Raw genomic sequence first — 24,233 nt, 5'->3', positions numbered from 1 at the left:
AACCTTGAAAAACAACAAGGCCACTGGACTCGATGGAATACCAGCCGAATTATACAAAATTGGAGGTAAAACTCGCTTCATTACCAACTGCATCAACTTCTCATCAAGATCTGGATAAATGAAGACGTATTAGCAAACTTTAGAGACTCAGCAATCGTTACCATCTACAAAAGGAAAGGCGATTGATCCAAATGCGGAAAGTATCGTGGAATTTCCCTGTAAGCAACAGCAGGAAAGATCCTCACCGCATCATGAACAACCAGCTCAAGCCTTTAGCTGAGAAGATCCTTCCGGAGACACAAGTTGGTTTTAGACCATCACGTGGAGCAGTCGTCATGATCTTCACAATGGGACAACTACAAGAAAAATGTCATGAACAACTTCAACCTTTGTTCATGGTAGTCATTGACCTCACCAAAACCTTTGACTCGGTATCAAGGGAACTCCTATGGGATGTCCTATCCACCTATGGATGCCCTGAAAAGTACATTTGAATCCTGAGACTCCTCCATGATGGCATGCTTGCCACAGTCGTGGTCAGCAACAGTAACTGTAAGCCTTTTCAAGTTAAATCAGGAGTAAAACAGGGATGTGTGATTGCCCTAACTTTGTTCACCATCTTCATTGCGACAATCAACCACATCATCAAGGACGACCTACCTCCAGGAATCGAAATTGTCTACAGAACAGACGGCAGACTTTTCAATCTTGCCCGTCTCAAGTCCAAAACAAAGACATCCACGAGTTCCCTCATCGAGTTCCAATATGCAGATGACAACAGTGTTGCAGCTCTCTCAGAAAACCACCTACAACAGATTCTGACTGCCTTCAACCGAGCATACATGAAACTTGGACTTACCATCAATTCCAAGAAGACTCAGATCATCTACCAATCATCACCAACTGAGACAAATCGAATAGAACCATCAATTCAACTTGGCAAAACAACCCTGGACCACTTTCCGTAGCTTGGAAGTAACCTCTCCTCCAATGTTGACCTTAATGACAAAATCCAATATGGTCTTAAATGCACTGGAACAGCTTTTAGATGTCTCCGAACAAGAGACTATCATGATTATGACATCTGAACAGACACCAAAATATTAGTGTACAAAGCAGTGGTGATCCCAACACTTCTGTATGCATCAGAAACCTGGATAACATACTGATGACATCTGAAGGCACTTGAAAAGTTCCATCAACGCTGTCTTCGAAACATCTTAAATATTAGTTGGGAAGATAGAAGAACCAACGTCAGCATGCTAAATGAAGCAAATACAACAAGCATTGAGGCCTGCTTCATCAAGAACCAACTAAGATGGAGCGGTCATGTTGTTCAGATGAAAGACGAACGTCTGCCGAAACAAATAATCTTCTACTCCCACTTTAAAGAAGGCAAACGTAAAAGAGGCGGACAACAGAAGAGATTCAAAGACATCTTAAAAGCCAACATGAAGAAATGTAACATCGACATCAGCAATTAGGAAACCAATGCCAAGGACGGGAAACTCCGGCAAGCCATCATCCGAGAAGGAACAGCAACTTTCAAAGCCAACAGATGTGCAGAATTGGAAGAAAAGAGAAGAAAATGGAAAGAGAGGCAGCAACAACCAAAGCCCGATCTGCCATCTGGAACTACCTGTCCTGGATGCGGAAGAACTTTCCAAGCCAAGATTGGACTCATAAGACACTTGAGAGCCCATAAATAGATCAACAGACCGAAGACCATCATCCTCGACCTTGAGGGATAGCCACGATGACGAGAGATAGGGAAAAGCAAGTAGGTATTTCCACTGAGGTGCATGAGAGAAGATCTGGAGGTTACAGCTCAAGGGTGAAAAGTGAAATATTTAAGGGGAAATTCTTCACTCAGACTGCTACAAAAGTGAGGATGGAGTTCGGTTCAAATACAGAATTTATCAGAAGTTTGGATAAGCACACGTTGGGAAGGATTTGGCATGTCAATCAGAAAGAGCAGAATAACATCTCAGCACAGGATAGTTGGGCAGCAGAGCTTGTTTCTCTGCAGTACTGATTTAGACTCCATCAGCCCTTAGAATTTGTCCCTAGGTCTGACCCAATTCTGCCACAGAGACGGGGCAAAGGGGAAATGCTGTGGGAGGGGCTGAAGAGGGTACACTGTGGGGGGGGGATGGTGAGGAGGAAATGCTGTGGGAGTGGGACAGGAGGGGACACTGTGGGAGAGGGTGATCAGGGGACACTGTAGGAGAGGGTGATCAGGGGACACTGTAGGAGAGGGTGATCAGGGGACGCTGTGGGAGAGGGTGAGGAGGGAACGCTGTCGGAGGGGGTGAGGAGGGAGCACTGTGGGACAGGGTGAGGAGGGAGCACTGTGGGACAGGGTGAGGAGGGAGCACTGTGAGATTGGATGAGGAGGGAGCACTGTGGGACGGGGTGAGGAGGGAGCACTGTGAGATTGGATGAGGAGGGAGCACTGTGGGAGGGGGTGAGGAGGGAACGCTGTGAGATTGGATGAGGAGGGAACGCTGTGAGATTGGATGAGGAGGGAGCACTGTGGGAGGGGGTGAGAAGGGAGCACTGTGGGAGAGGGTGAGGAGGGAACGCTGTGAGATTGGATGAGGAGGGAGCACTGTGGGAGGGGATGAGGAGGGAGCACTGTGGGAGGGGGTGAGGAGGGAGCACTGTGGGAGGGGGTGAGGAGGGAGCACTGTGGGAGGGGGTGAGGAGGGAACACTGAGATTGGATGAGGAGGGAGCACTGTGGGAGGGGGTGAGGAGGGAGCGCTGTGGGAGAGGGTGAGGAGGGAACGCTGTGGGAGAGGGTGAGGAGGGAACGCTGTGAGATTGGATGAGGAGGGAGCACTGTGGGAGGGGGTGAGGAGGGAGGACTGTGGGAGGGGGTGAGGAGGGCGCACTGTGGGAGGGGGTGAGGAGGGAACGCTGTGGGAGAGGGTGAGGAGGGAACGCTGTGGGAGAGGGTGAGGAGGGAATGCTGTGGGAGGGGGTGAGGAGGGAGCACTGTGGGAGGGGGTGAGGAGGGAACACTGTCGGAGGGGGTGAGGAGTGAGCGCTGTGGGAGGGGGTGAGGAGGGAACGCTGTGGAAGAGGTGAGGAGGAAACACTATAGAAGGGGGTGAGGAGGGAACACTGAGATTGGATGAGGAGGGAGCACTGTGGGAGGGGGTGAGGAGGGAACGCTGCGGGAGGGGGTGAGGAGGGTACGCTATGGGAGTGGGTGAGGAGGGTACGCTGTGGGAGCGGGTGAGGAGGTAACGTGGTGGTGCGGGTGAGGAGGGAGCGCTATGGGACGGTGAGGAGGGAGCACTGTGGGAGAGGGTGAGGAGGGAACGCTGTGAGATTGGATGAGGAGGGAGCACTGTGGGAGGGGGTGAGGAGGGAGCACTGTGGGAGGGGGTGAGGAGGGAGCGCTGTGGGAGGGGGTGAGGAGGGAGTGCTGTGGGAGGGGGTGAGGAGGGAGTGCTGTGGGAGGGACAAGGAGGGAGTGCTGTGGGAGGGACAAGGAGGGAGTGCTGTGGGAGGGACAAGGAGGGAACGCTGTGAGATTGGATGAGGAGGGAACGCTGTGGGAGGGGGTGAGAAAGGAGTGATGTGGGAGAGTGTGAGGAGGGAGGACTGTGAGGGGGTGAGGAGGGAACGCTCTGGGAGGGAGTGAGGAGGGAACGCTCTGGGAGGGAGTGAGGAGGGAACGCTCTGGGAGGGAGTGAGGAGGGAACGCTCTGGGAGGGGGTGAGAAGGGAGCGATGTGGGAGGTGTGAGGAGGGAGGACTGTGAGTGGGTGAGGAGAGAGGACTGTGAGGGGGTGAGGAGGGAACGCTGTGGTGGGGGTGAGGAGGGAGCGCTGTAGGAGGTTGTGAGAAGTGAGCGCTATGGGAGGGTGTGAGGAGGGAACGTTGTTGGAGAGGGTGAGGAGACAATACTGTGGGAGGGTGTGAGGAGGGAACACTGTGGGAGGAGGTGAGGAGACAATACTGTGGGAGGGTGTGAGGAGGGAACGTTGTTGGAGAGGGTGAGGAGACAATACTATGGGAGGGTGTGAGGAGGGAACACTGTGGGAGAGAGTGAGGAGGGAACACTGTGGGAGGGGTGAGGAGAGAACTCTGTTGGAGGGGGTGAGGAGCGAGCGATATGGGAGGGGTGAGGAGGGAGCGCTGTGGGAGGGGGTGAGGAGGGAGCACTGTGGTAGGGGGTGAGGAGGGAGCACTGTGGGAGTGGGAGAGGAGAGAGGGCTGCAGGAGGGGGTGAGGAGGGAACGCTGTGGGAGGGGATGAGGAGGGAACACTGTGGGAGGGGATGAGGAGAGGACACTGTGGGAGAGAGTGAGGAGGGAGCAATGTGGGAGGGGGTGAGGAGGGAGCAATGTGGGAGGGGGTGAGGAGGGAGCAATGTGGGAGGGAGTGAGGAGGGAGCAATGTGGGAGGGAGTGAGGAGGGAGCAATGTGGGAGGGGAGTGAGGAGGGGACGCTGTAGGTGGGAGTGAGCACGGAGCACTGTGAGTGGGGGTGAGGATGTAGCGTTGTAGGTGGGGGTGAGGAGGGAATGCTGTCGGAGAGAGTGAGGAGGGAGCGCTGTGGGAGGGGTGAGGAGGGAGCGCTGTGGGAGGGGGTGAGGAGGGAGCGCTGTGGGAGGGGGTGAGGAGGGAACACTGTGAGAGGTGTTGAGGAGGGAACGCTGTTTGAGGGGGTTAGGAGGGAATGTTGTGGGAGGGGTTGATGAGGGAGTGCTGTGGTGAGGTGGTGGTAGAGGCAGGTACATTAGGGACATTTCTTTAAGAGACTCTGATGGGTACATAATGGCAGAGAATTGGAAAGCTATAAAAGATTGGATTGATCTCAGAGTAATCAAAGCACAGCGCTGTACAGTTCAATGTTCCACAATGTCAAGCTGGGGTTGGAGCTGGGCCCATCCCAGCAACAGCGGATTGTTCTAAAACGCTGGGAAATTTACTGTGCTTCAGTATCAGTGATCATTTCCCGTGACACACATCCCAACTTTATAAAATTTCACAAATATGAGTCCCACTTAGCTTGCTATGTAAGGTGTTTTAATGTGATCAGCGAGACACACAGGAGCTAGTATGGTCCACTGCCACTGGATGAAAATAGTATCATATGTTATAATTAGAACGGACAGGGTTTCACATTGCTGTGGCTTGTGTTAATAGCACAGGTCGTGTCCCACACATCCGCCACAAAGTCAATGGCTAGGGAGTTAAAGAGAACACTTACTACAAACAGAGAGGAGTGTTGCAGGAAAGAAGGAATAGTTATCCTTGTTTCCAAATTCAATTCTGAAATAGTAATAACCTCCATCTGCCTTCTCCACGTTGTTTATAACCAGGGAGCAGTCATTGTCTTTCAGGTCTCCAGACAGATTCGCCCGATGTTGGAACCTCAACGACACTCGGCTGTTGTTCTCAGAGTGGAAAACTACAGGGTGCAGGTTTCTGGTATTACCATTAATCCAAATTGCAGTCCGTGATTTATTGGCCAGATGCATTGGGTACGTGTAGTTGCATGGAATCCGTGCACACGTACCCCATGGGGCGCTCACATGTTTGAAAGTGCTGGCTTTCCACTCTTCTGGCTTTGTGGCTGAGAAGACAAGGAACAGAGTTTGCTTATGTATCCTGTTCATTGCTGGTGTGCTGTGGGTTCTGAGTACAGCACTTCTGTCAAGTAACAAAACAAATGTTAATGACGTTGGTTTGCAACAACATTACTGCTGTTTACTTGTCTTTAACAATGTTAGACAGAGGAGAAGAACAGGGAGTTGACACTGGAATGGAATACAACATCAAACCGTTAGGGTGAAAGGTGAAATATTTATGGGGAACCTGGGGGAAACATCTTCAGTCAGATGCTGGTCTAAGTGTGGAGTGAGCTGTCAGTGCAAGTGCTGGATTGTGACATTTAGAAACAAAGAAAACCTACAGCACAATACAGGCCCTTTGGCCCACAAAGTTGTGCCAAATGTGTCCTTAACTTAGAAATTACCTAGGGTTATCCACAGCCCTCTGATTTCTGAGCTCCATGTGCCTATTCAGGAGCTTGTTAAAAGACCCGATCGTATCCGCCTCCACCACCATCGGTGGCAGCCCATTCCATGCCCTCACCACTCTCGTAAAAAACTTACCCCTGACGTCTCCTCTGTACCTCCTTCCAAGCACTTTAAAACTCTGCCCTCTCGTTCTAGCCATTCAGCCCTGGGAAAAAGCCTCTGACTATCCACATGATCAATGCCTCCCATCATCTTATACACCTCTATCAGGTCACTTCTTATCCTCCGTCGCTCCAAGGAAAAAAGGCCAAGTTCACTCAACTTATTCTCATAAGGCATGCTCCCCAATCCAGGTAATATCCTTGTAAATCTCCTCTGCACCCTTTCTATGTTTTCTATATCCTTTCTATAGTGAGGTGACCAGAACTGAGCACAGTACTCCAAGTGGGGTCTGACCAGGGTCCTATATAGCTGCAACATTACCTCTTGGCTCCTGAACTCAAATCCCATGATTGATGAAGGCCAATGCACCATATGCCTTCTTAACCACAGAGTGAACCTGTGTAGCAGCTTTGAGTGTCCAATGGACTTGGACACCAAGATCCTTCTAATCCTTCACACTGCCATGAGTCTTACCATTAATACTATATTCTGTCATCATATTTGACCTACCAAAATGAGCCACCTCACACTTATCTGGGTTGAACTCCATCTGCCACTTTTCAGCCCAGTTTTGCATCCTATCAATGTCCCTCTATAACCTCTGACAGCTCTCCACACTATCCACAACAACTACCTTTGTGTCATCAGCAAATTTACTAGCCCATCCCTCCACTTCTTCATCCAGGTCATTTATAAAAATCACGAAGAGAAGGGGTCCCAGAACAGATCCCTGAGGCACACCACTGGTTACTGACCCCCATGCAGAAAATGACCCATCTGCAACCACTCTTTGCCTTCTGTGGGCAAGCCATTTCTGGATCCATAAAGCAATGTCCCCTTGGATCCCTTGCCTCCTTACTTTCTCAATAAGCCTTGTATGGGGTACCTCATCAACTGCCTTGCTGAAATCCATATACATTATATCTGCTACCCTACCTTCATCAATGTGTTTAGTCCCATCTTCAAAAAATTCAATCAGACTTGTAAGGCATGACCTGCCTTTGACAAAGCCATGCTGACTATTCCTAATCATATTATGCCTCTCCAAATGTTCATAAATCTTGCCTCTCAGGATCTTCTCCATCAACTTACCAACTACTGAAGTAAGACCCACTGGTCTATAATTTCCTGGGCTTTCTCTACTCCCTTTCTTGAATAATGGAACAATATCCACAACCCTCCAATCCTCCGAAACCTCTCCCATCCCCATGATGCAAAGATCATCACCAGAGGCTCAGCAATCTCCTCCCTTGCCTCCCACAATAGCCTGGGGTACATCTCGTCTGGTCTTGGTGACTTTTCAGGGAATGTAGTCATCCCCACATTTGCCAAGATCCTTTTCCGTAGTGAATACTGAAGAAAAGTACTCATTAAGTACCTCTGCTATCTCCTCTGGTTTCATACACACTTTTCCACTGTCACACTTGATTGGTCCTATTCTCTCATGTCTTATTCTCTTGCTCTTCACATACTTGTAGAATGCCTTGGGGTTTTCCTTAATCCTGTCCACCAAGGCTTTCTCATGGTCCCTTCTATCTCTCCTAATTTCTTTCTTAAGCTTCTTCCTGATAGCGTTATAATTTTCTAGGTCTCTATCATTACCTAGTTTATTTGAACCTTTTGTAAGCTCTTCTTTTCTTCTTGTCTAGATTTACAACAGCCTTTGTACACTATGGTTCCTGTATTCTACTATCCTTTCCCTGCCTCACTGGAACATACCTATGCAGAACTCCACACAAATATCCCCTGAGCATTTGCCACACTTCTTCCGTACATTTCCCTGAGAACATCTGTTCCCAATTTATAACCATATAACAATTACACCGTGGAAACAGGCCATCTGGGCCCTTCTAGTCCGTGCCGAACTCTTACTCTCACCTAGTCCCACTGACCTGCACTCAGTCCATAACCCTCCATTCCTTTCCTGTCCATATAGTTGTCCAATTTAACTTTAAACGACAACATTGAACCTGCCTCAACCACTTCTGCTGGAAGCTTGGTCCACACAGCTACCACTCTCTGAGTAAAGAAGTTCCCCCTCATGTTACCCCTAAACTTTTGCCCTTCAACTCTCAACCCATGTCCTCTTGTTCGAATCTCCCCCACTCTCAATGGAAAAAAGCCTATCCACGTCAACTCTATCTATCCCCCTCATAATTTTAAATACCTCTATCAAGTCCCCTCTCAACCTTCTACGCTCCAAAGAATAAAGACTCAACTTGTTCAACCTTTCTCTGTAACTTAGGTGATGAAACCCAGGTAACATTCTAGTAAATCCCTTCTGTGCTCTCTCTATTTTGTTGACATCTTTCCTATAATTCGGTGACCAAAACTGTACATAATACTCCAAATTTGGCCTCGCCAATGCCTTGTACAATTTCAACGTTATATCCCAACTCCTATACTCAATGCTCTGATTTATAAAGACCAGAATACCAAAAGCTTTCTTCACCACCCTATCCACATGAGATTCCACCTTCAGGGAACTATGCACCATTATTCCTAGATCCCTCTGTGCTAGTGCATTCTTCAATGCTTACCATTTACCATGTATGTCCTATTTTGATTAGTCCTACCGAAATGTAACACCTCACACTTATCAGCATTGACTCCATCTGCCATCTTTCAGCCCACTCTTCTAACTGGCCTAAATCTCTGTAAGCTTTGAAAACCTACTTCATTATCCACAACTCCACATATCTTAGTATCATCCGCATACTTACTCATCCAATTTACCACCCCATCATCCAGATCATTAATGTATATGACAAACAACATTGGAGCCAGTACAGACCCCTGAAGCACACCACTAGTCACCGACTTCCAATCTGACAAACAGTTATCCACTACCACTCTCTGGCGTCTCTCATCCAGCCACTGCTGAACCCATTTTACTACTTCAATATTAATACCTAACGATTGAACCTTCCTGACCAACCTTCCGTGTGGGACTTTGTCAAAGGCCTTACTGAAGTCCATATAGACAACATCCACCGCTTTACCCTCGTCAACTTTCCTAGTAATCTCTTCAAAAAATTATGCTTCCAAGTTCCTGCCTGATAGCCTCATATTTCCCCTTACTCCAATTAAATGCTTTCCTAACTTTTCTGTTCCTATCCCTTTCCAATGCTATGGTAAAGGAGATAGAATTGTGATCGCTATCTCCAAAATGGTCTCCCACTGTGAGATCTGACACCTGACCCCTGACCAGGTTCATTACCCAATACGAGATCAACTATAGCCTCTCCTCTTGTAGGTTATCTACATATTGTGTCAAGAAACCTTCTTGAACACACCTAGCAAACTCCACCCCATCTAAACCCCTTGCTCTAGGGACATGCCAATTGATATTTGGGAAATTAAAATCTCTCACCACAACAACCCTGTTATTATTACACCTTTCCAGAACCTGTCTCCCTATCTGCTGCTCGATGTCCCTATTACTATGGGGTGGTCTGTGAAAAATACCCGGTAGAGTTATTGACCCTTTCCTGTTCCAAACTTCCACTCACAGGGACTCAGTAGACAACCCCTCCATGTTTTCTTCCTTTTCTGCAGCTGTGATACTACCTCTGATCAACGGTGCCACGCCCCCACCTCTTTTGCCTCCCTCCCTGTCCTTTCTGAAACATCTAAAGCCTGGCACTCAAAGTAACCATTCCTGCCCCTGAGCCATCTAAGTCTATGCAATGGCCACAGCACATAGCTCCAAGTACTGATCCATGCTCTAAGCTCATCCGCTTTGTTCATAATACTCCTTGCATTAAAATAGACACATCACAAACCATCAGTCTGAGCGTGTGCCTTCTCTATTACCTGCCTATCCTCCCTTTCGCACAGTCTTCAAGCTTTCTCTATTTGTGAGCCAACCTCCCTTCCTCCGTCTCCTCACATAAAAGTTGCTGTTGAACGCAGCATCTCTAGGAAGAGGTACAGTCGATGTTTCGGGCCAAGACCCTTCGTCAGGACTAACTGAAAGAAGAGCTAGTAAGAGATTTGAAAGTGGGAGGGGGAGGGGGAGATCCGAAATGATAGGAGAAGACAGGAGGGGGAGGGATGGAGCCAAGAGCTGGACAGGTGATTGGCAAAAGGGATATGAGAGGATCAGGAGGCCCAGGGAGAAGGAAAGGGGGAGGGGGAAGACCAGAGGATGGGCATGGGGTATAGTGAGAGGGACAGAGGGAGAAAAAGGAGAGAGAGAAAAAGAATGTGCGTATATAAATAAATAACGGATGGAGTACGAGGGGTAGGTGGGGCATTAGCGGAAGTTTGAGAAGTCAATGTCATGCCATCAGGTTGGAGGCTACCCAGACGGAATATAAGGTGTTGTTCCTCCAAGCTGAGTGTGGCTTCATCTTACAGTAGAGGAGGCCGTGGATAGACATATCGGAATGGGAATGGGATGTGGAATGGGAATGGGAAAGGTGACACTTCACCTGTGAGTTGACTGGGGTGATATAATGCGCCCGGTGCTCCTGATGTGGCCTTCTATATATTGGCGAGACCCGACGCAAATTGGGAGATCGTTTCACTGAACATCTACTCTCTGTCCGCCAGAGAAAGCAGGATCTCCCAGTGGCCACACATTTTAATTCCGGGGTGTAGGAGATGGAGGGGGTTAAGAGACGGGGAATGCTGTATGGGCTGGAGGAGATTACAGAGATAGGGAGGGGTGTGGGGGCTGGATGGGGTTGTAGAGACAGGGAAGCTGTGGCCTGAGATGTTGAGTTCCTCCTGTGGTTTGATTTTTGCATGACATTGTTGAAGCAGGGTTTGGTGTAGGTCAACGAGGAGGGGAATGATAAGGAACGAGTCCCTGCTAATGCTCGCTGACAAGGATCCTGTGCATGGACTGTCCCCCGTATACATGTCTGACCTGCTGCTGGTGTTACACGCAGAACTGACAGGAGGAAGTACAACTTCCTGATCATTTTCCAAACCCAGATCTTCTGATGTTTTCTGGTCTCGGTCTGAAAGAGAGAATAGTTTATGAGACATCCCTTCCTCCCTGGCAGCTTTCAAGAGATTCAAACTGCTGGTAGACAGATCTCCCACTGACCCTGAGGCTGCAGCTGTCTGCACTTGCACTTTGTTATCCTAGAGTAGTCCAGGTATAGTCTTGTCTCCCAGCTCAATGTCCTGGGAGAGTCCTGGGCCTCTCCCAGAGTTCAGTAACTGCCTGCACTCGCAGAATGGCTTTGAGAGCTGCTGAGGACCCAGACAAGACCTACTGACATCAAAGACATTCAAAAAGCCTTGGAAATTATGGTCTTATGGAAAATATTAACTAAATAAACACCAGCAATTGTGGACTTTAGGAAGGTGCAGGCTGACCACTCCTCACGGCACAGTAACGGTTTCTCCATGGAGAGGAGCACCAAGTTTCTGCAAATGCACTTAACAGGTGATTGCTTTCACCTGCTCCCCTAACACAATCTGTATAGTCAAGAAAGCAGTTTCTCCACTTCTTGGAGAGATTGAGGTGAGTGAGGCTCCCTCCCATCCCCACCCCTAATTTTAACCATTTTGTTTTTACAGGAGCACCATTGAGAGTGTCCTGACCAGCTACATCACCACCTGGTACGGGAATTGCAGGCCACCTGAACACTAGACCCCAGAAAGGACTGCAAAGACTGTTGAGAGGGTTGATATCCCACCCATTAGAGATAATCATCAGGAGATCCTTGGCATTGTCAATGATCCCTCCCATCCATCTAGCAATATCTACCTTCCTACCATCAGGCACAAGGACTGTTAGGATGGGACACAGCTTCTTATCCCAGGCTGAGAGACCACTGAACACCCTACCACTCATCAGATCCGAAGCACAAGTAGCATTATACTGTTTACTGATACTCTTTGACTTGTGTTGTAATGCACCTTATTATTTGGTAAGTTATTTATGGTAATAACAGTGGGACATTGATGGGATACAAAAATGGGCTGAGAAGTGGTAGATGGAGTTCAACCCAGATAAGTGTGAGGTGGCTCATTTTGGTAGGTCAAATATGATGACAGAATATAGTATTAATGGTAAGAATCATGGCAGTGTGAAGGATTAGAAGGATCTTGGTGTCCAAGTCCATTGGACACTCAAAGCTGCTACACAGGTTGACTCTGTGGTTAAGAAGGCATATGGTGCTTTGGCCTTCTTCAATCATGGGATTGAGTTCAGGAGTCGAGAGGAAATGTTGCAGCTATATAGGACCCTGGTCAGACCCCACTTGGAGTACTGTACTTCGTGCTGGTCACCTCACTATAGGAAGGATATGGAAACCACAGAAAGAGTGCAGAGGAGATTTACAAGAATGTTGCCTGGATTGTGGAGTATGCCTTATGAGAATAGGTTGAGTGAACTTGGCCTTTTTCCCTTGGAGTGACGGAGGATGAGAGGTGATAGAGGTGTATAAGATGATGAGAGGCATTGATCGTGCGGATAGTCAGAGGCTTTTCCCCAGGGCTGAAATGGCTAGCACGAGAGGGCAGAGTTTTAAGGTGCTTGGAAGCAGGTACAAAGGAGATATCAGGGGTAAGATTTTTATGCAGAGAGTGGTGAGTGTGTGGAATGGGCTGCCGGCGATGGAGGCGGATAAGAAAGGGTCTTTTAAGAGACTCCTGGACAGGTATATGGAGCTCAGAAAAATAGAGGGCAATGGGTAACCCTAGGTAATTTCTCTGGTAAGGACAAGTTCAGCTTTGTGGGCCGAAGGGACTGTATTGTGTTGTAGGTTTTCTGTGTTTCTATATTGCTTCATATGATGTATGTGTGAGTTATATGTACTCTATTGTGCACCTTGGTCTGGAGGAAATTGGTTTCATTTGGCAGTATACAGTTGATTAACAGTAAATTTGAACTTGAACTAGTCTCATTCACTTTCCTCCAGACAGAGAAACTACTGCTTACCATCTATCTCTGCTTTCAGCCAATTAATCAGTGATCACATCCCTGACCCTTCTACCCCACTCCCTCAGTTTTCCAAAACAGCTTTTGTGTGGGTCCTCATCAATCACCTTCTGAAAATCTAGGAAGATTAATGTTCCCCTTACCAACCTTCTCACCAAAAATTAAGTCTGATTAGTGGAGCACAATTTTCCTTTAGCAAATATATGCTGGTGGTTCTTTATTAACTCAGCCTCTCCTGTTAATGGTTTTCTTCTGTCATTGTAGAAGCTTTTCCAGAACTGAGGTTAAACTAATAATTCCCTCAATTCAGGTTGAACGAGAGTGGTAGTTTGATAATTTTCCACTCTTCAGGCACAGTGGAGTCAGGGAAAACATGTACTTGATTAAAAATAAACAAGCACAGTTAAAAATGAAACAAAAACACATTCTTAAAAAAAATTAATTTGAGAAACAGAAGGGTTGATATATCATTCTCCCTGCAGCCCAAGTTCTGGGAAATCTATGGAAGTTTGTGCTTCCCTCTTGATTCCAGGTGGAGTCTAATGGAGCACAGTAGGGGATCCTCCAAAACAGGAGGAAGAAACCAGAACCCACTGAGAAATACTAGGAAGTGAGACTAGAGCACTAGGTCTATACCAGGTGCATTCACCCCTTTCCTCTGTACATGCATTAATATGGCTCGCTGGCATGGGAGCTTCTCTGCTGTGAGAGGTAAGACCCAAACAGGGAAATAGAAAGACTTGCCTAACCTTATTCAAGGCCAAAGTAGCTGAGAGCTTGTGGGGATCTGCCATAGGGCAGTGATTGTTGGAAACAGCAGCAAGTCTTGTTTGGATGGCAAAATTACTGCAGAACTGAGACCATCTGAACCAAGTGCTTCGCCATTCAATCCCCACACGTGCTGACATGCATCCTCTCTCTTATTTGCTCTCTGTCTGTCTGTCTCTCTCTCTCCATGATTCCCTCACTGACATTCTAGCTAGTAGTTTTTCATAGTCAAATTCTCCACTTTAACATATAACAGCAGCAAGAACAATGTAGTCATGATCCTCTGAATCCCCTAATATCTGAAAGTCCTTTCTAGGATATACTCATTGACTGAGCTTCCTGAGGAAGCAATTCCAAAGGTGTCATGGTCCTGTCTGGCAATTCCTCACCTTGCTATTACCTCAGTAATTGGGCCTCAATCCCCTCATCTAATTTCCAATCATTCCCAGTTCCACTAATTACACACACCTGCCTTCCATCAGTAACTGCAGGGTGAAAACCCTGTAATCACAACAAGGAGCTGCCAGCTTCTCCGATTGTGGCCAGTGACAGGAAGGGAGTGTGGGCTGCTGCTGGAAGCTGGCTGTGTTTTGCTTGATGCGTGAATGTGGTTTGGAATCTGTTGAGGGAAAGAGAGTGGGGAAGGAACGGAAATTGCTGGGAGGGGGTTGTGTGGGTCCGGTAATGGCGGACAAGATAAGAGGCGGGGTTGAGGGAAAGAAAGTGGAGAAGGAGAGGGATAGAGACTTGGGACCAGAGGTAGGCAGCTGGGGAGAGGTGGATTATTGTGAAGGGAGAAATAAAGGGAATGAGGAGGTAGTGAGGGGTCAGATGAATAAAAACCAAGACAAAGGGAATAAAAGAATAAGAAATGATAGTGGAGAAAGCTCTGAAAGTGAGGAAGATGAATAAGCTCAGAGAGGAGATGTTGTCATAATTAGGTTTAATGAGAAGGCTCAGGGACGTATGAAGAAAATTAACCTGTTTGTGCTAACAACAACTCTGACAAATAAGATAGGGGAAATAGTATTTGCAAAAGTCCTTAATGATGGCAACTTATTGGTAAGATGTGCGAATGAGGAACAACTTGAGAAAGCACTCAAGCCAAAAGAGATAGGAAAATGCAAGGTGGAATACACTGGGAGGGTGGGAGCACAAAACAGTGGTTGTAAAGGAGTGATCACGGGGATACCAATGAGTATAAATATGGAGGAGATAAAGAGGAATATCAAAGGAGGGAAAGTAATGAATGTTCAAAGACTGAAAACAACAAAGGAGGGAGTGAAAAAGGAAAGTGAATCAGTATTGATTGAATTTGAAGAAGAAAGAGTGCCAAGGAAGGTGTTCCTGGGTTTCATGAGTTACCCAGTAAGGGTGTATGTGCCAAAGCCATTGAGGTGCTATAATTGTCAAAGGTTTGGACACATGGCTAAAAACTGTAAAAGGCAGAGGAGATGTGCTAGATGTGGGGGTGATCATGAATATAGAAAGTGTGGAACAGGAGTTCAACCAAAATGCTGCAATTGTGGAGGAGCTCATAATGTTGCATATAGTGGGTGTGAGGTTGTGAGACGGGAGACTAAAATTCAAGAAATAAGAGTGAAAAGAAAGATCACTTATGCAGAAGCTGTAAGAATGTCAAGAGAACAGAATAATGCTCCTAATGAACAGGGAGCAATAGGGATACGAGAGATGCAACAAAGAAGAAATGACAGGATTTACGTAGACAAAAAGGCTCTAGTAACATTCATTGCAGGAGTGATTAATAGTACTGCTGAGGTAAAGTCTAAAAGTGACAAAATTCAGCTGGTGGTAAAAGCAGCAGTAAACCATTTAGGGTTAGTAGGACTGACATGGGAGGAAGTGAGGGAGAACCTCAGTAATCAGTCAAGCCAGGAAGTGTCATGTGTTGGTTAATACTAATTATGGTGATTCTTTTACAAGGGAATGCAAGGAGCTTACTGGCCAATAGCCAGGAATTCAAGCACTTTATTAAAGAAATGGTTGTAAAACCGGATGTAGTGTGTATTCAGGAAACTTGGTTGAAACCAACTTTAGACTTTGTGGTATATGGGTATACAATGATGAGGAAAGATAGAAATCTAGGGGGAGGAGGGGGTTGTGCTATGTTAATCAAGCAAGGTATACCATATAGGGTACTGGAGAAAGGAGATGATCAGGAATACATAGTGGTGGAAGTGTGGGAGAGAGGGGAGGGAGTGGTTATAATTTACTACAATCCATGTAAAAGGTTGGATTTGGACAGCCTATTAAAGATACAAGGACAAAACAGACATAAAGTAGTGTGGTGTGCAGATTTCAATGCTCATAGCACAATATGGGGGGATCAGATTACAGATCCAAATGGAAAGGTAATTGAAGATTTGATGGAAGAAAGGGATTTGGTGTGTATGAATGATGGTAGCGGCACAAGGATAGATATAACAACAGGAACTGAGTCAGTGTTAGATATTACGTTAGTGTCTAATACCTTGGCTGGCATTAGTAACTGGGGAGTTTGGACTGCTTCAACAGTAGGCAGTGATCACTACCCAGTTTTGTGTTCAGCGGGTGAAAGAGTTGAAGTAAGACCAGGTGGCGGAACCCCAAAGTGGGTGTTTGAAAAAGCTTATTGGGGTCAGTTCCAGAAGTTGAGTGAAGAAGGGTTGACAAAGATTGATATTTCTGGAAATGTAGATGAATTAAACAGTCAGGTGACTTCAGCAATTATCATGGCAGCAGAAGGGTCTATACCTAGGAGTAAAAATAGGATGAATAGAAAACTGGTACCATGGTGGACAGAGGAATGTTGTCAGGCTGTAAAAAACAGAAATAGAGCATTCAGGCTAGTTAAAAGAACCCATAATATGCAGCATTTGGTTCAATATAAGAAAGCAGAGGCAGTGGTGAGAAGAACTATACGTCAAGCTAAAAGGACAAGTTGGAGGAGTTTTTGCGACAAGGTAGGAAGAACAACACCTGTGGGAGAGATATGGGGAATGATTAAGAGGATGGGAGGAGATAGAAGGGAATGGGAATATCCAGTAATGATATCTGAGGAGGAAACTGCAGTCTCCAGTAGGGATAAGGCTGAGGTCATGGCCAAGTCATTTGTACTGATACACAGTTCAGAAAATTTGTCTGAAGAAGGGAGAAGAAGGAGGGAAAGAATAATGAGCCAACACTCAGGTGTGTTAAGCAGGAGGGAAAGAACAGATGATATAATTGATGATCCATTTACATTAGCAGAAATGGTGAGAGCAATAAAGAGATCGAGACCAACCTCCCCAGGGAAAGATCTGATATGCTCTGTGATGCTAAAAAATCTAGGAGAAGGAGCGCTCTTGAAGTTGCTGCATTTTTATAACAGAGTGTGGGAGGAGGGAAGATGACCAAGTGCATGGAAAGAAGCAGTAGTAATTCCAATACGGAAGCCTGGCAAGGATCTGTCAAAACCCACTAGCTACAGACCAATTGCATTAACATCAAGTATATGTAAGATAATGGAAAGGATGATAACAGAATGGTTATCATATGAGCTTGAGAAAAGGGGAATGCTGGCAAGTTATCAGAGTGGTTTTAGAAAGGGAAGGAATTCCATGGACTCAGTGATAATGTTAGAGACTGAAATAAGGAAGGCCCAGGCAAATAGAGAGTCAGTAGTGGCAGTGTTCTTTGACATTGAAAAAGCCTATGATATGATGTGGAAGGAAGGATTATTAATTAAACTGCACAAGATGGGGGTTGGTGGGAGAGTTTTTAATTGGATTAAAGATTTTTTGTTTGGTAGAAAAATTCAAGTTCGGATTGGATCAGAATTATCAAAACAGTACATAGTGGAAAATGGCACACCTCAAGGTAGTGTGATTAGCCCATTACTTTTCATGATTATGATCAATGATGTCTTCACAAAGGTACCAGTGGATATAGGTAGGTCACTGTTTGCGGATGATGGGGCCTTGTGGAAAAGAGGCAGGAACATGGACCATATAATCAGGAAACTACAAGAAGCAATTGATGAAGTGATGGAGTGGGGTTATGATTGGGGATGTAGATTTTCAGTAGATAAAACTCAAACTGTATTTGTTACCAGGAAAAGGGTTGAGGTAGGGAAGAAGTTAAGGATGTATGGGGTTGAATTAGAAAGGGTTGCATCATTTAAATTTCTGGGAGTTATATTTGATTCACGATTAACATGGGCAGACCATATCAGGAAAGTTAAGGAGAAATGTAAAAAAAGTAATAAATGTGATGAGATGTTTGACTGGTAGGGAATGGGGAGCAAGTTGTTCAGCTTTGAAGAGAATGTATGTGGCTTTAGTAAGATCTGTATTGGATTATGGAAATATAGTATATGGATCAGCAGCTAGGTCTCTTATAAGGAAACTGGATGTGATTCAGGCTCAGGCCTTGAGAGTGTGCAGTGGGGCTTTTAAAATGTCACCAGTGTCAGCCCGACAGGTAGAAATGGGAATAATGCCTTTGGAACTAAGAAGGATGCAACTGATGGCAAACTACTGGGCTAACTTGCGGGGGCACAATGATTCTCACCCTACTAAAGGAGTGTTGCAGGAGTGCTGGGAAAATGGGAGGTTTCAGAGGGATACCTTTAGTCGGGTAGGGAATGATATCGTGAAAGAATGTGGAGTGTTTGATCTGAGGATAAGTCCTTCAGTAGTTTATCCGGTTGTAGCTCCATGGAAGCTTGTATGGCCTGACATAGACTGGCATTTGTTAGAGGTAAAAAGGAAAGAAAGATATAAAACAGATTTGGTAAATGCATTTAACTGTCATGTGATGGAAAAGTATAGTGATTATACTCACATTTATACAGATGGTGCGAAGGAACCTGAAACAGGAGTGACAGGGTTTGGGGTGGTAATACCAGCAAAAGAAATTGGAATCAGCAGAAGAACATCTAATAAGTTAGGGGTGTTTACAGTAGAGATGCTGGCAGTGTTGGTTGCGTTGCAATGGGTGCAGAAAGCCAGACCATCCAAAGCATTGATATGTTCAGATTCATCCTCAGTTCTAGCAAGTTTAAGGTCTTTTCACACAAACAGTCGGCAAGATGTACTTTATGAAGTCCTTCAGTTAGTTACAAGAATTGCAAATCAGGGAAGTCAGGTAAAATTTCTATGGGTTCCAGCACATGTAGGGGTGAAGGGGAATGAGAGGGTGGATGAGTTGGCAAAGAGGGCGTTAAAGAAAGAAAATATGGAAATGCACATTAGTATCAGTAAAGCAGAGGTTAAGTGTGTAATCTGGGAAAAAGTCAACCGAATGTGGCAAGAAAGATGGGACAGGGAGGGGAAAGGGAGGCATTTATATCAAATACAAAAAAGTATTGCAGTTACTAGGGTAGGTAATGGAAACAGAAGAGAGGAAATTGTGTGGACTAGGTTAAGGCTGGGGCACTGTGCATTAAACAAAACATTGAAAATGATAGGGAAACACCAGACAGGATTGTGTGAGGAATGTCAGGAAGAGGAGTCAGTAGAACATGTAGTTCTGAGTTGCGGGAAATATGGGAGACAGAGAGAGATGATGAGAAATAAATTACGGGAGTTGGGGATGCAGGAATTTACATTAAAAAGGTTGCTGGGCATGGGTGAGAGAGCACAAGTCCGGGTATTTTTAGCGTTTTTAAGGGGTACAGGGTTTTTTTATAGAATATGACGAATAAACAGGAATAGGATACTAGGATGGTCAAAGATGGGAGGGTGAAGTGTAGGTTTGTGTGTGTGTGTGTGTGCGCGTGTGTGTGTGATTGGGTGAAGGGATTTAGGATGTATGTCTCATGCACATTCTGGAGTAGAGGGTGGCAGTAATGCACCATTAAGCTGGATGCCAACCGCCGTAAAACAAGATACAGACAGACAAGGAGCTGCCAGTTTGTTGGTTGACTCCTGTATGAGTAACTTTGTTTCATAGTTTTTTTTTAAATATATAGGACTGTCAGTTTGAAGTTCTGCATCGTTTTCCTGGATTCTCTATCTGAACCTTGTCTCTGTGTAAGGTTCAGATAGAGAATCCAGGAAAACGATGCAGAACTTCAAACTGACAGTCCTATATAAAAAAAACTATGAAACAAAGTTACAAGACTACTGAATACCTATTCCTCGCTTGTGACTGTGCTAATGCCTCTTGATCCTACCTCTGTGCCTGTGTCCAGCACTTGGGTTTCCCCCACAGCCATGTTGTTGCAACAGAATGAACTGACCAAGAATGAAACCCAGCAGATACGGACCCTGTGCAATAGGCCAACTGCTCAAGGAGGTCATGGAAAACCTTTGCACACTATCCACGGATGTGAGGAAGGTCAGTGAACAAGTGGACTCACAACATGCTGGAGGAACTCAGCAGGTTGGGCAGCATCTGTGGAAACCATCAGTCAATGGTTCAGGCTGGAACCCTTTGTCAGGACAGAAGAGGGAAGGGGCAGGGGTCCTATAAAGAAGGTGGGAAGGAGGAGGCTGGTAGGTTCCAGGTGAAAAACCAGTAAGGGGAAAGATAAAGGGGTGGGGGAGGGGAGGGGAGGGGAAGCAGGGAGGTGATAGGCAGGAAAGGTGAAGGAATAGGGGAAAACACAATGGGTAGTAGAAGGAGGTGGAACCATGAGGGAGGTGATAGGCAGCTGGGGGAGGGGGCAGTGAAAATGGGATGGGGGAAGGGAGGGAATTACTGGAAGTTCGAGAATTCAATGTTCATGCCCAGGGGCTGGAGACTACCCTTTCCGGGGGGTATATGTGGTATTGCTCCTCCAATCTGAGTTTAGCCTCATCATGGCAGTAGTATGGACATATCCAAATGGGAATGTGATGCAGAGTTGAAGTGGGTGGCAACCGGGAGATCTGTCTGTTGTGGCGGACGGAGCGGAGGTGCTCGACAAAGCGGTTCCCCCAATCTGCGTCAGGTTTCACTGATGTAGAGGAGGCCGCACCGGGAGCACCGGATGCAATAGATGACCCCCACAGACTCAAGTGAAGTGTTGCTTTACCTGGAAGGACCGTTTGGGGCCCTGAATGGTGGCAAGAGAGGTGTAGGGACAGGTGTAGTACTTGTGCTTACAGGGATAAGTGCCGGGTGGGAGATCCGTGGGGAGGGATGTGTGGACCAGAGAGTCGCGGAGGGAATGATCCCTTTGGAAGGTAGAGAGGGAAAGATGTGCTTAGTGGTGGGGTCCTGTTGAAGGTCGCGGAAGATAATATGCTGGATCCGGAAGCTGGCGGGGTGGTAGGTGAGGATAAGGAGAACTCTGGCCCTGTTGTTGTGATGGGAGGCCGAGGTGAGGGCTGAAGTGTGGGAATTGGAGGGGATGCGGGTGAGGGCATCATTGATGATGGCAGAAGGGAAACCATGAGGTAAGTGGGTGAGTAGACCTATTTTTCCTGTTTCATTCCTGTAGAATTAGGTAGCATGCCTGCAGGGTTAGTGCTTTGTTCAGGGTGTCAGATGTGGGAATCCTGGGAGACCTCCAGCCTCCCTGATGGCCACATCTGCACCAGGTGCACTGAGTTGCAGCTCCTCAGAGACCGTGTTAGGGATCTGGAGCTGCAGCTTGATGTCCTACTGCTTATCAGGGAAAGTGAAGAGGTGATAGACAGGAGCTACAGGGAGGTAGTCATCCCTAGGCTACAGGGGTCAGAAAACTGAGTCACTGTCAAGAGAGGGAAGGGAAATGCCCGGATAGTGGAGACCACAACTGTGGCTGTCCCCCTCAGCAATAAATATCTTGTTCTAGATGCTGTTGATGCCCATGGTGACTGGGTCTCTGGCACTGAGCCTGGCGCTGTTGTGCAGGAGAGGAGGAGGGAGAAGAGGAATGCGGTAGTCATAGGGGATTCCATAGTCAGGGGAATGGACAGGAGATTCTGTGAGCCTGATAGAGATACCCGCATGGTGTGTTGCCTCCCAGGTGCCAGGGTACGGGATGTCTCAGATCGGGTCCAGAATATTCTGAAGGGGGAGGGTGAGCAGTCAGTTGTCTTAGTACATGTTGGTACCAATGACATAGATAGGACAAAGGAGGAGGTCCTGAAGAGAGATTTCTGGGAGTTAGGAAGGAAGCTGAGAAGCAGGACCTCCAAGGTAGTAATCTCGGGATTGCTACCTGTGCCACGTGCTTGCGAGGGCAATAGTAGGATTAGGCAGATGAATGCGTGGCTGAGAGACCAGTGCATGGGGAAGGGCTTCAGGTTTTTGGATAATTGGGATCTCTTCTGGGGAAGTATGACCTGTTCAAAATGGACAGGTTACACCTGAACCTGAAGGGGACCAATATCCTGGTGGGAAAGTTTAATAGCGCTGTTAGGGAGGGTTTAAACTAATTTGGCAGCAGGATGGGAACCAGAATGATAGATTTATTTCTGTTTTTCCCTTTCTCTGCTCTAAGATAGTGAGCAGTAAAGATGTCAGGAAAGACAGGCAGGTGATGGGGCAAATTTGTAGCCATTGGGATGAGTTGCAGTGCAATAAAGTTGCAGTGAAATCAAAGCAAGTATCAAATACGGGTCTTAAGGTGTTGTACTTAAATGCACACGGCATAAGGAATAAGGTGGATGATCTTGTCGTACAGCTACAGATTGGCAGGAATGAGATTGTGGCCATCACTGAGACGTGGCTAAAGGATGCACGTCTCTGGGACCTGAACGTCCAAGGATACACGGTGTATCGGAAGGATAGGAAGGTAGGCAGAGGGGGAGGCGTGGCTTTATTGGTAAGAAATGATATTAAATCATTAGAAAGAGGTGATAGAGGGTCTGAAGGTGCAGAATCTTTAAGGGTTGAGCTAAGAAATCGCAGGGGTAAAAGGACCCTGATGGCAGTTATTTATAGGCCTCCAACCAGCTGCAGTGATGTGGACTACAAATTACAACAGAAAATAGAAAAGGCTTGTCAGAAGGGCAGTGTTATGATAATTGTGGGGGATTTTAAGATGCAAGTGGATTGGGAGAATTGGGTTGGCACTGGATCTCAAGAGAATTTGTAGAATGTCTGCGAGATGGCTTTTTAGAACAGCTTGTTGTTGAGCCCACTAGGGGATCAGCTGTACTGGATTAGGTATTGTGTAATGAACTGGAGGTGATTAGAGAGATTGAGGTGAAGGAACCCTTAGGAGACAGTGATCATAACATGATTGAGTTCACTGTGAAATTTGAAAATGAGAAGCGAAATCCGATGTGTCGGCATTTCAGTGGAGTAAAAGAAATTACCGTGGCATGAGAGAGGAACTGGCCAAAGTTGACTGGAAAGGGACACTGGCAGGAAAGACGGCAGAGCAGCAGTGGCTGGAGTTTATGCGAGAAGCAAGGAAGGTGCAAGACAGGTATATTCCAAAAAAAATTTTCGAATGGAAAAAGGATGCAACCGTGGCTGAGAAGAGAAGTCAAAGCCAAAGTTAAAGCAAAGGAGAGGGCATACAAGGAAGCAAAAATTAGTCAGAAGACAGAGGATTGGAAGTTTTTAAAACCTTACAAAAGGAAACTAAGAAGGTCATTAAGAGGGAAAGATAAACTATGAAAGGAAGCTAGCAATTAATATCAGAGGATACTAAAAGCTTTTTCAAGTATATAAAGAGTAAAAGACAGGTGAGAGTAGATATAGGACTGATAGAAAATGATGCTGGAGAAATTGGGAGATAAGGAGATGGAGGAACTGAATGAGTATTTTGCATCAGTCTTCACTGAGGAAGACATTAGCAGTATACCGGACACTCAAGGGTGGCAGGGAAGAGAAGTGTGTGCAGTCACAATTATGACAGAGAAAGTACTCAGGAAGCTGAATAGTCTAAGGGTAGATAAATCTCCCGGACCAGATGGAATGCACCCTCGTGTTCTGAAGGAAGTAGCTGTGGAGATTGCGGAGGCATTAGCGATGATCTTTCAAAAGTCGATAGATTCTGGCGTGGTTCTGGAGGACTGGAAGATTGCAAATGTCACTCTGCTATTTAAGAAGGGGGCAAGGAAGCAAAAAGGAAATTTAGACCTGTTAGCTTGACATCAGTGGTTGGGAAGTTGTTGGAGTCGATTGTCAAGGATGAGGTTACAGAGTACCTGGAGGCATATGACAAGATGGGCAGAACTCAGCATGGATTCCTTAAAGGAAAATCCTGCCTGACAAATGTATTATAATTTTTTGAGGAAATTGCAAGTAGGCTAGACAAGGGAGATGAAGTGGATGTTGTATATTTGGATTTTCAGAAGGCCTTTGACAAGGTTCCACGCATGAGGCTATTTAACAAGATAAGAGCCCATGGAATTACGGGAAAGTTACATATGTGGATAGAGTGTTGGCTGATTGGCAGTAAACAGAGTGGGAATAAAGGGATCCTATTCTGGTTGGCTGCTGGTTACCAGTGGTCCATGTTGGGGCCACTTTTTGCGTTGTAGATCAATGAT

General features: G+C 46.4%; 1 protein-coding gene across 6 annotated transcripts in view; it reads right to left on the bottom strand.

Moving 5' to 3' along the window:
• Window positions 1-24,233, bottom strand: part of LOC134350212 (sialic acid-binding Ig-like lectin 16) — a 69,696-nt gene that overhangs the window by 13,973 nt on the left and 31,490 nt on the right. For 4 of the 6 annotated variants that reach the window (XM_063055200.1, XM_063055204.1, XM_063055205.1 and 1 more), the window contains 2 exons: window positions 11,038-11,131; window positions 5,228-5,593 (listed from right to left, as the gene is read on the bottom strand). In XM_063055200.1, the coding sequence (XP_062911270.1) occupies window positions 5,228-5,593; window positions 11,038-11,131 (460 nt within the window). Of the gene's footprint in view, window positions 1-5,227; window positions 5,671-11,037; window positions 11,132-24,233 lie in introns of all 6 variants that reach the window. The other 2 variants (XM_063055201.1, XM_063055206.1) reach the window with 2 other exon arrangements.

Source organism: Mobula hypostoma, chromosome 8 (genome assembly GCF_963921235.1).
Source record: "Mobula hypostoma chromosome 8, sMobHyp1.1, whole genome shotgun sequence".
NCBI lineage: Eukaryota > Metazoa > Chordata > Chondrichthyes > Myliobatiformes > Myliobatidae > Mobula > Mobula hypostoma.
The sequence above is the reverse complement of the archived record's forward strand: the minus strand, read 5'-3'. Positions and strand labels throughout refer to the sequence as shown.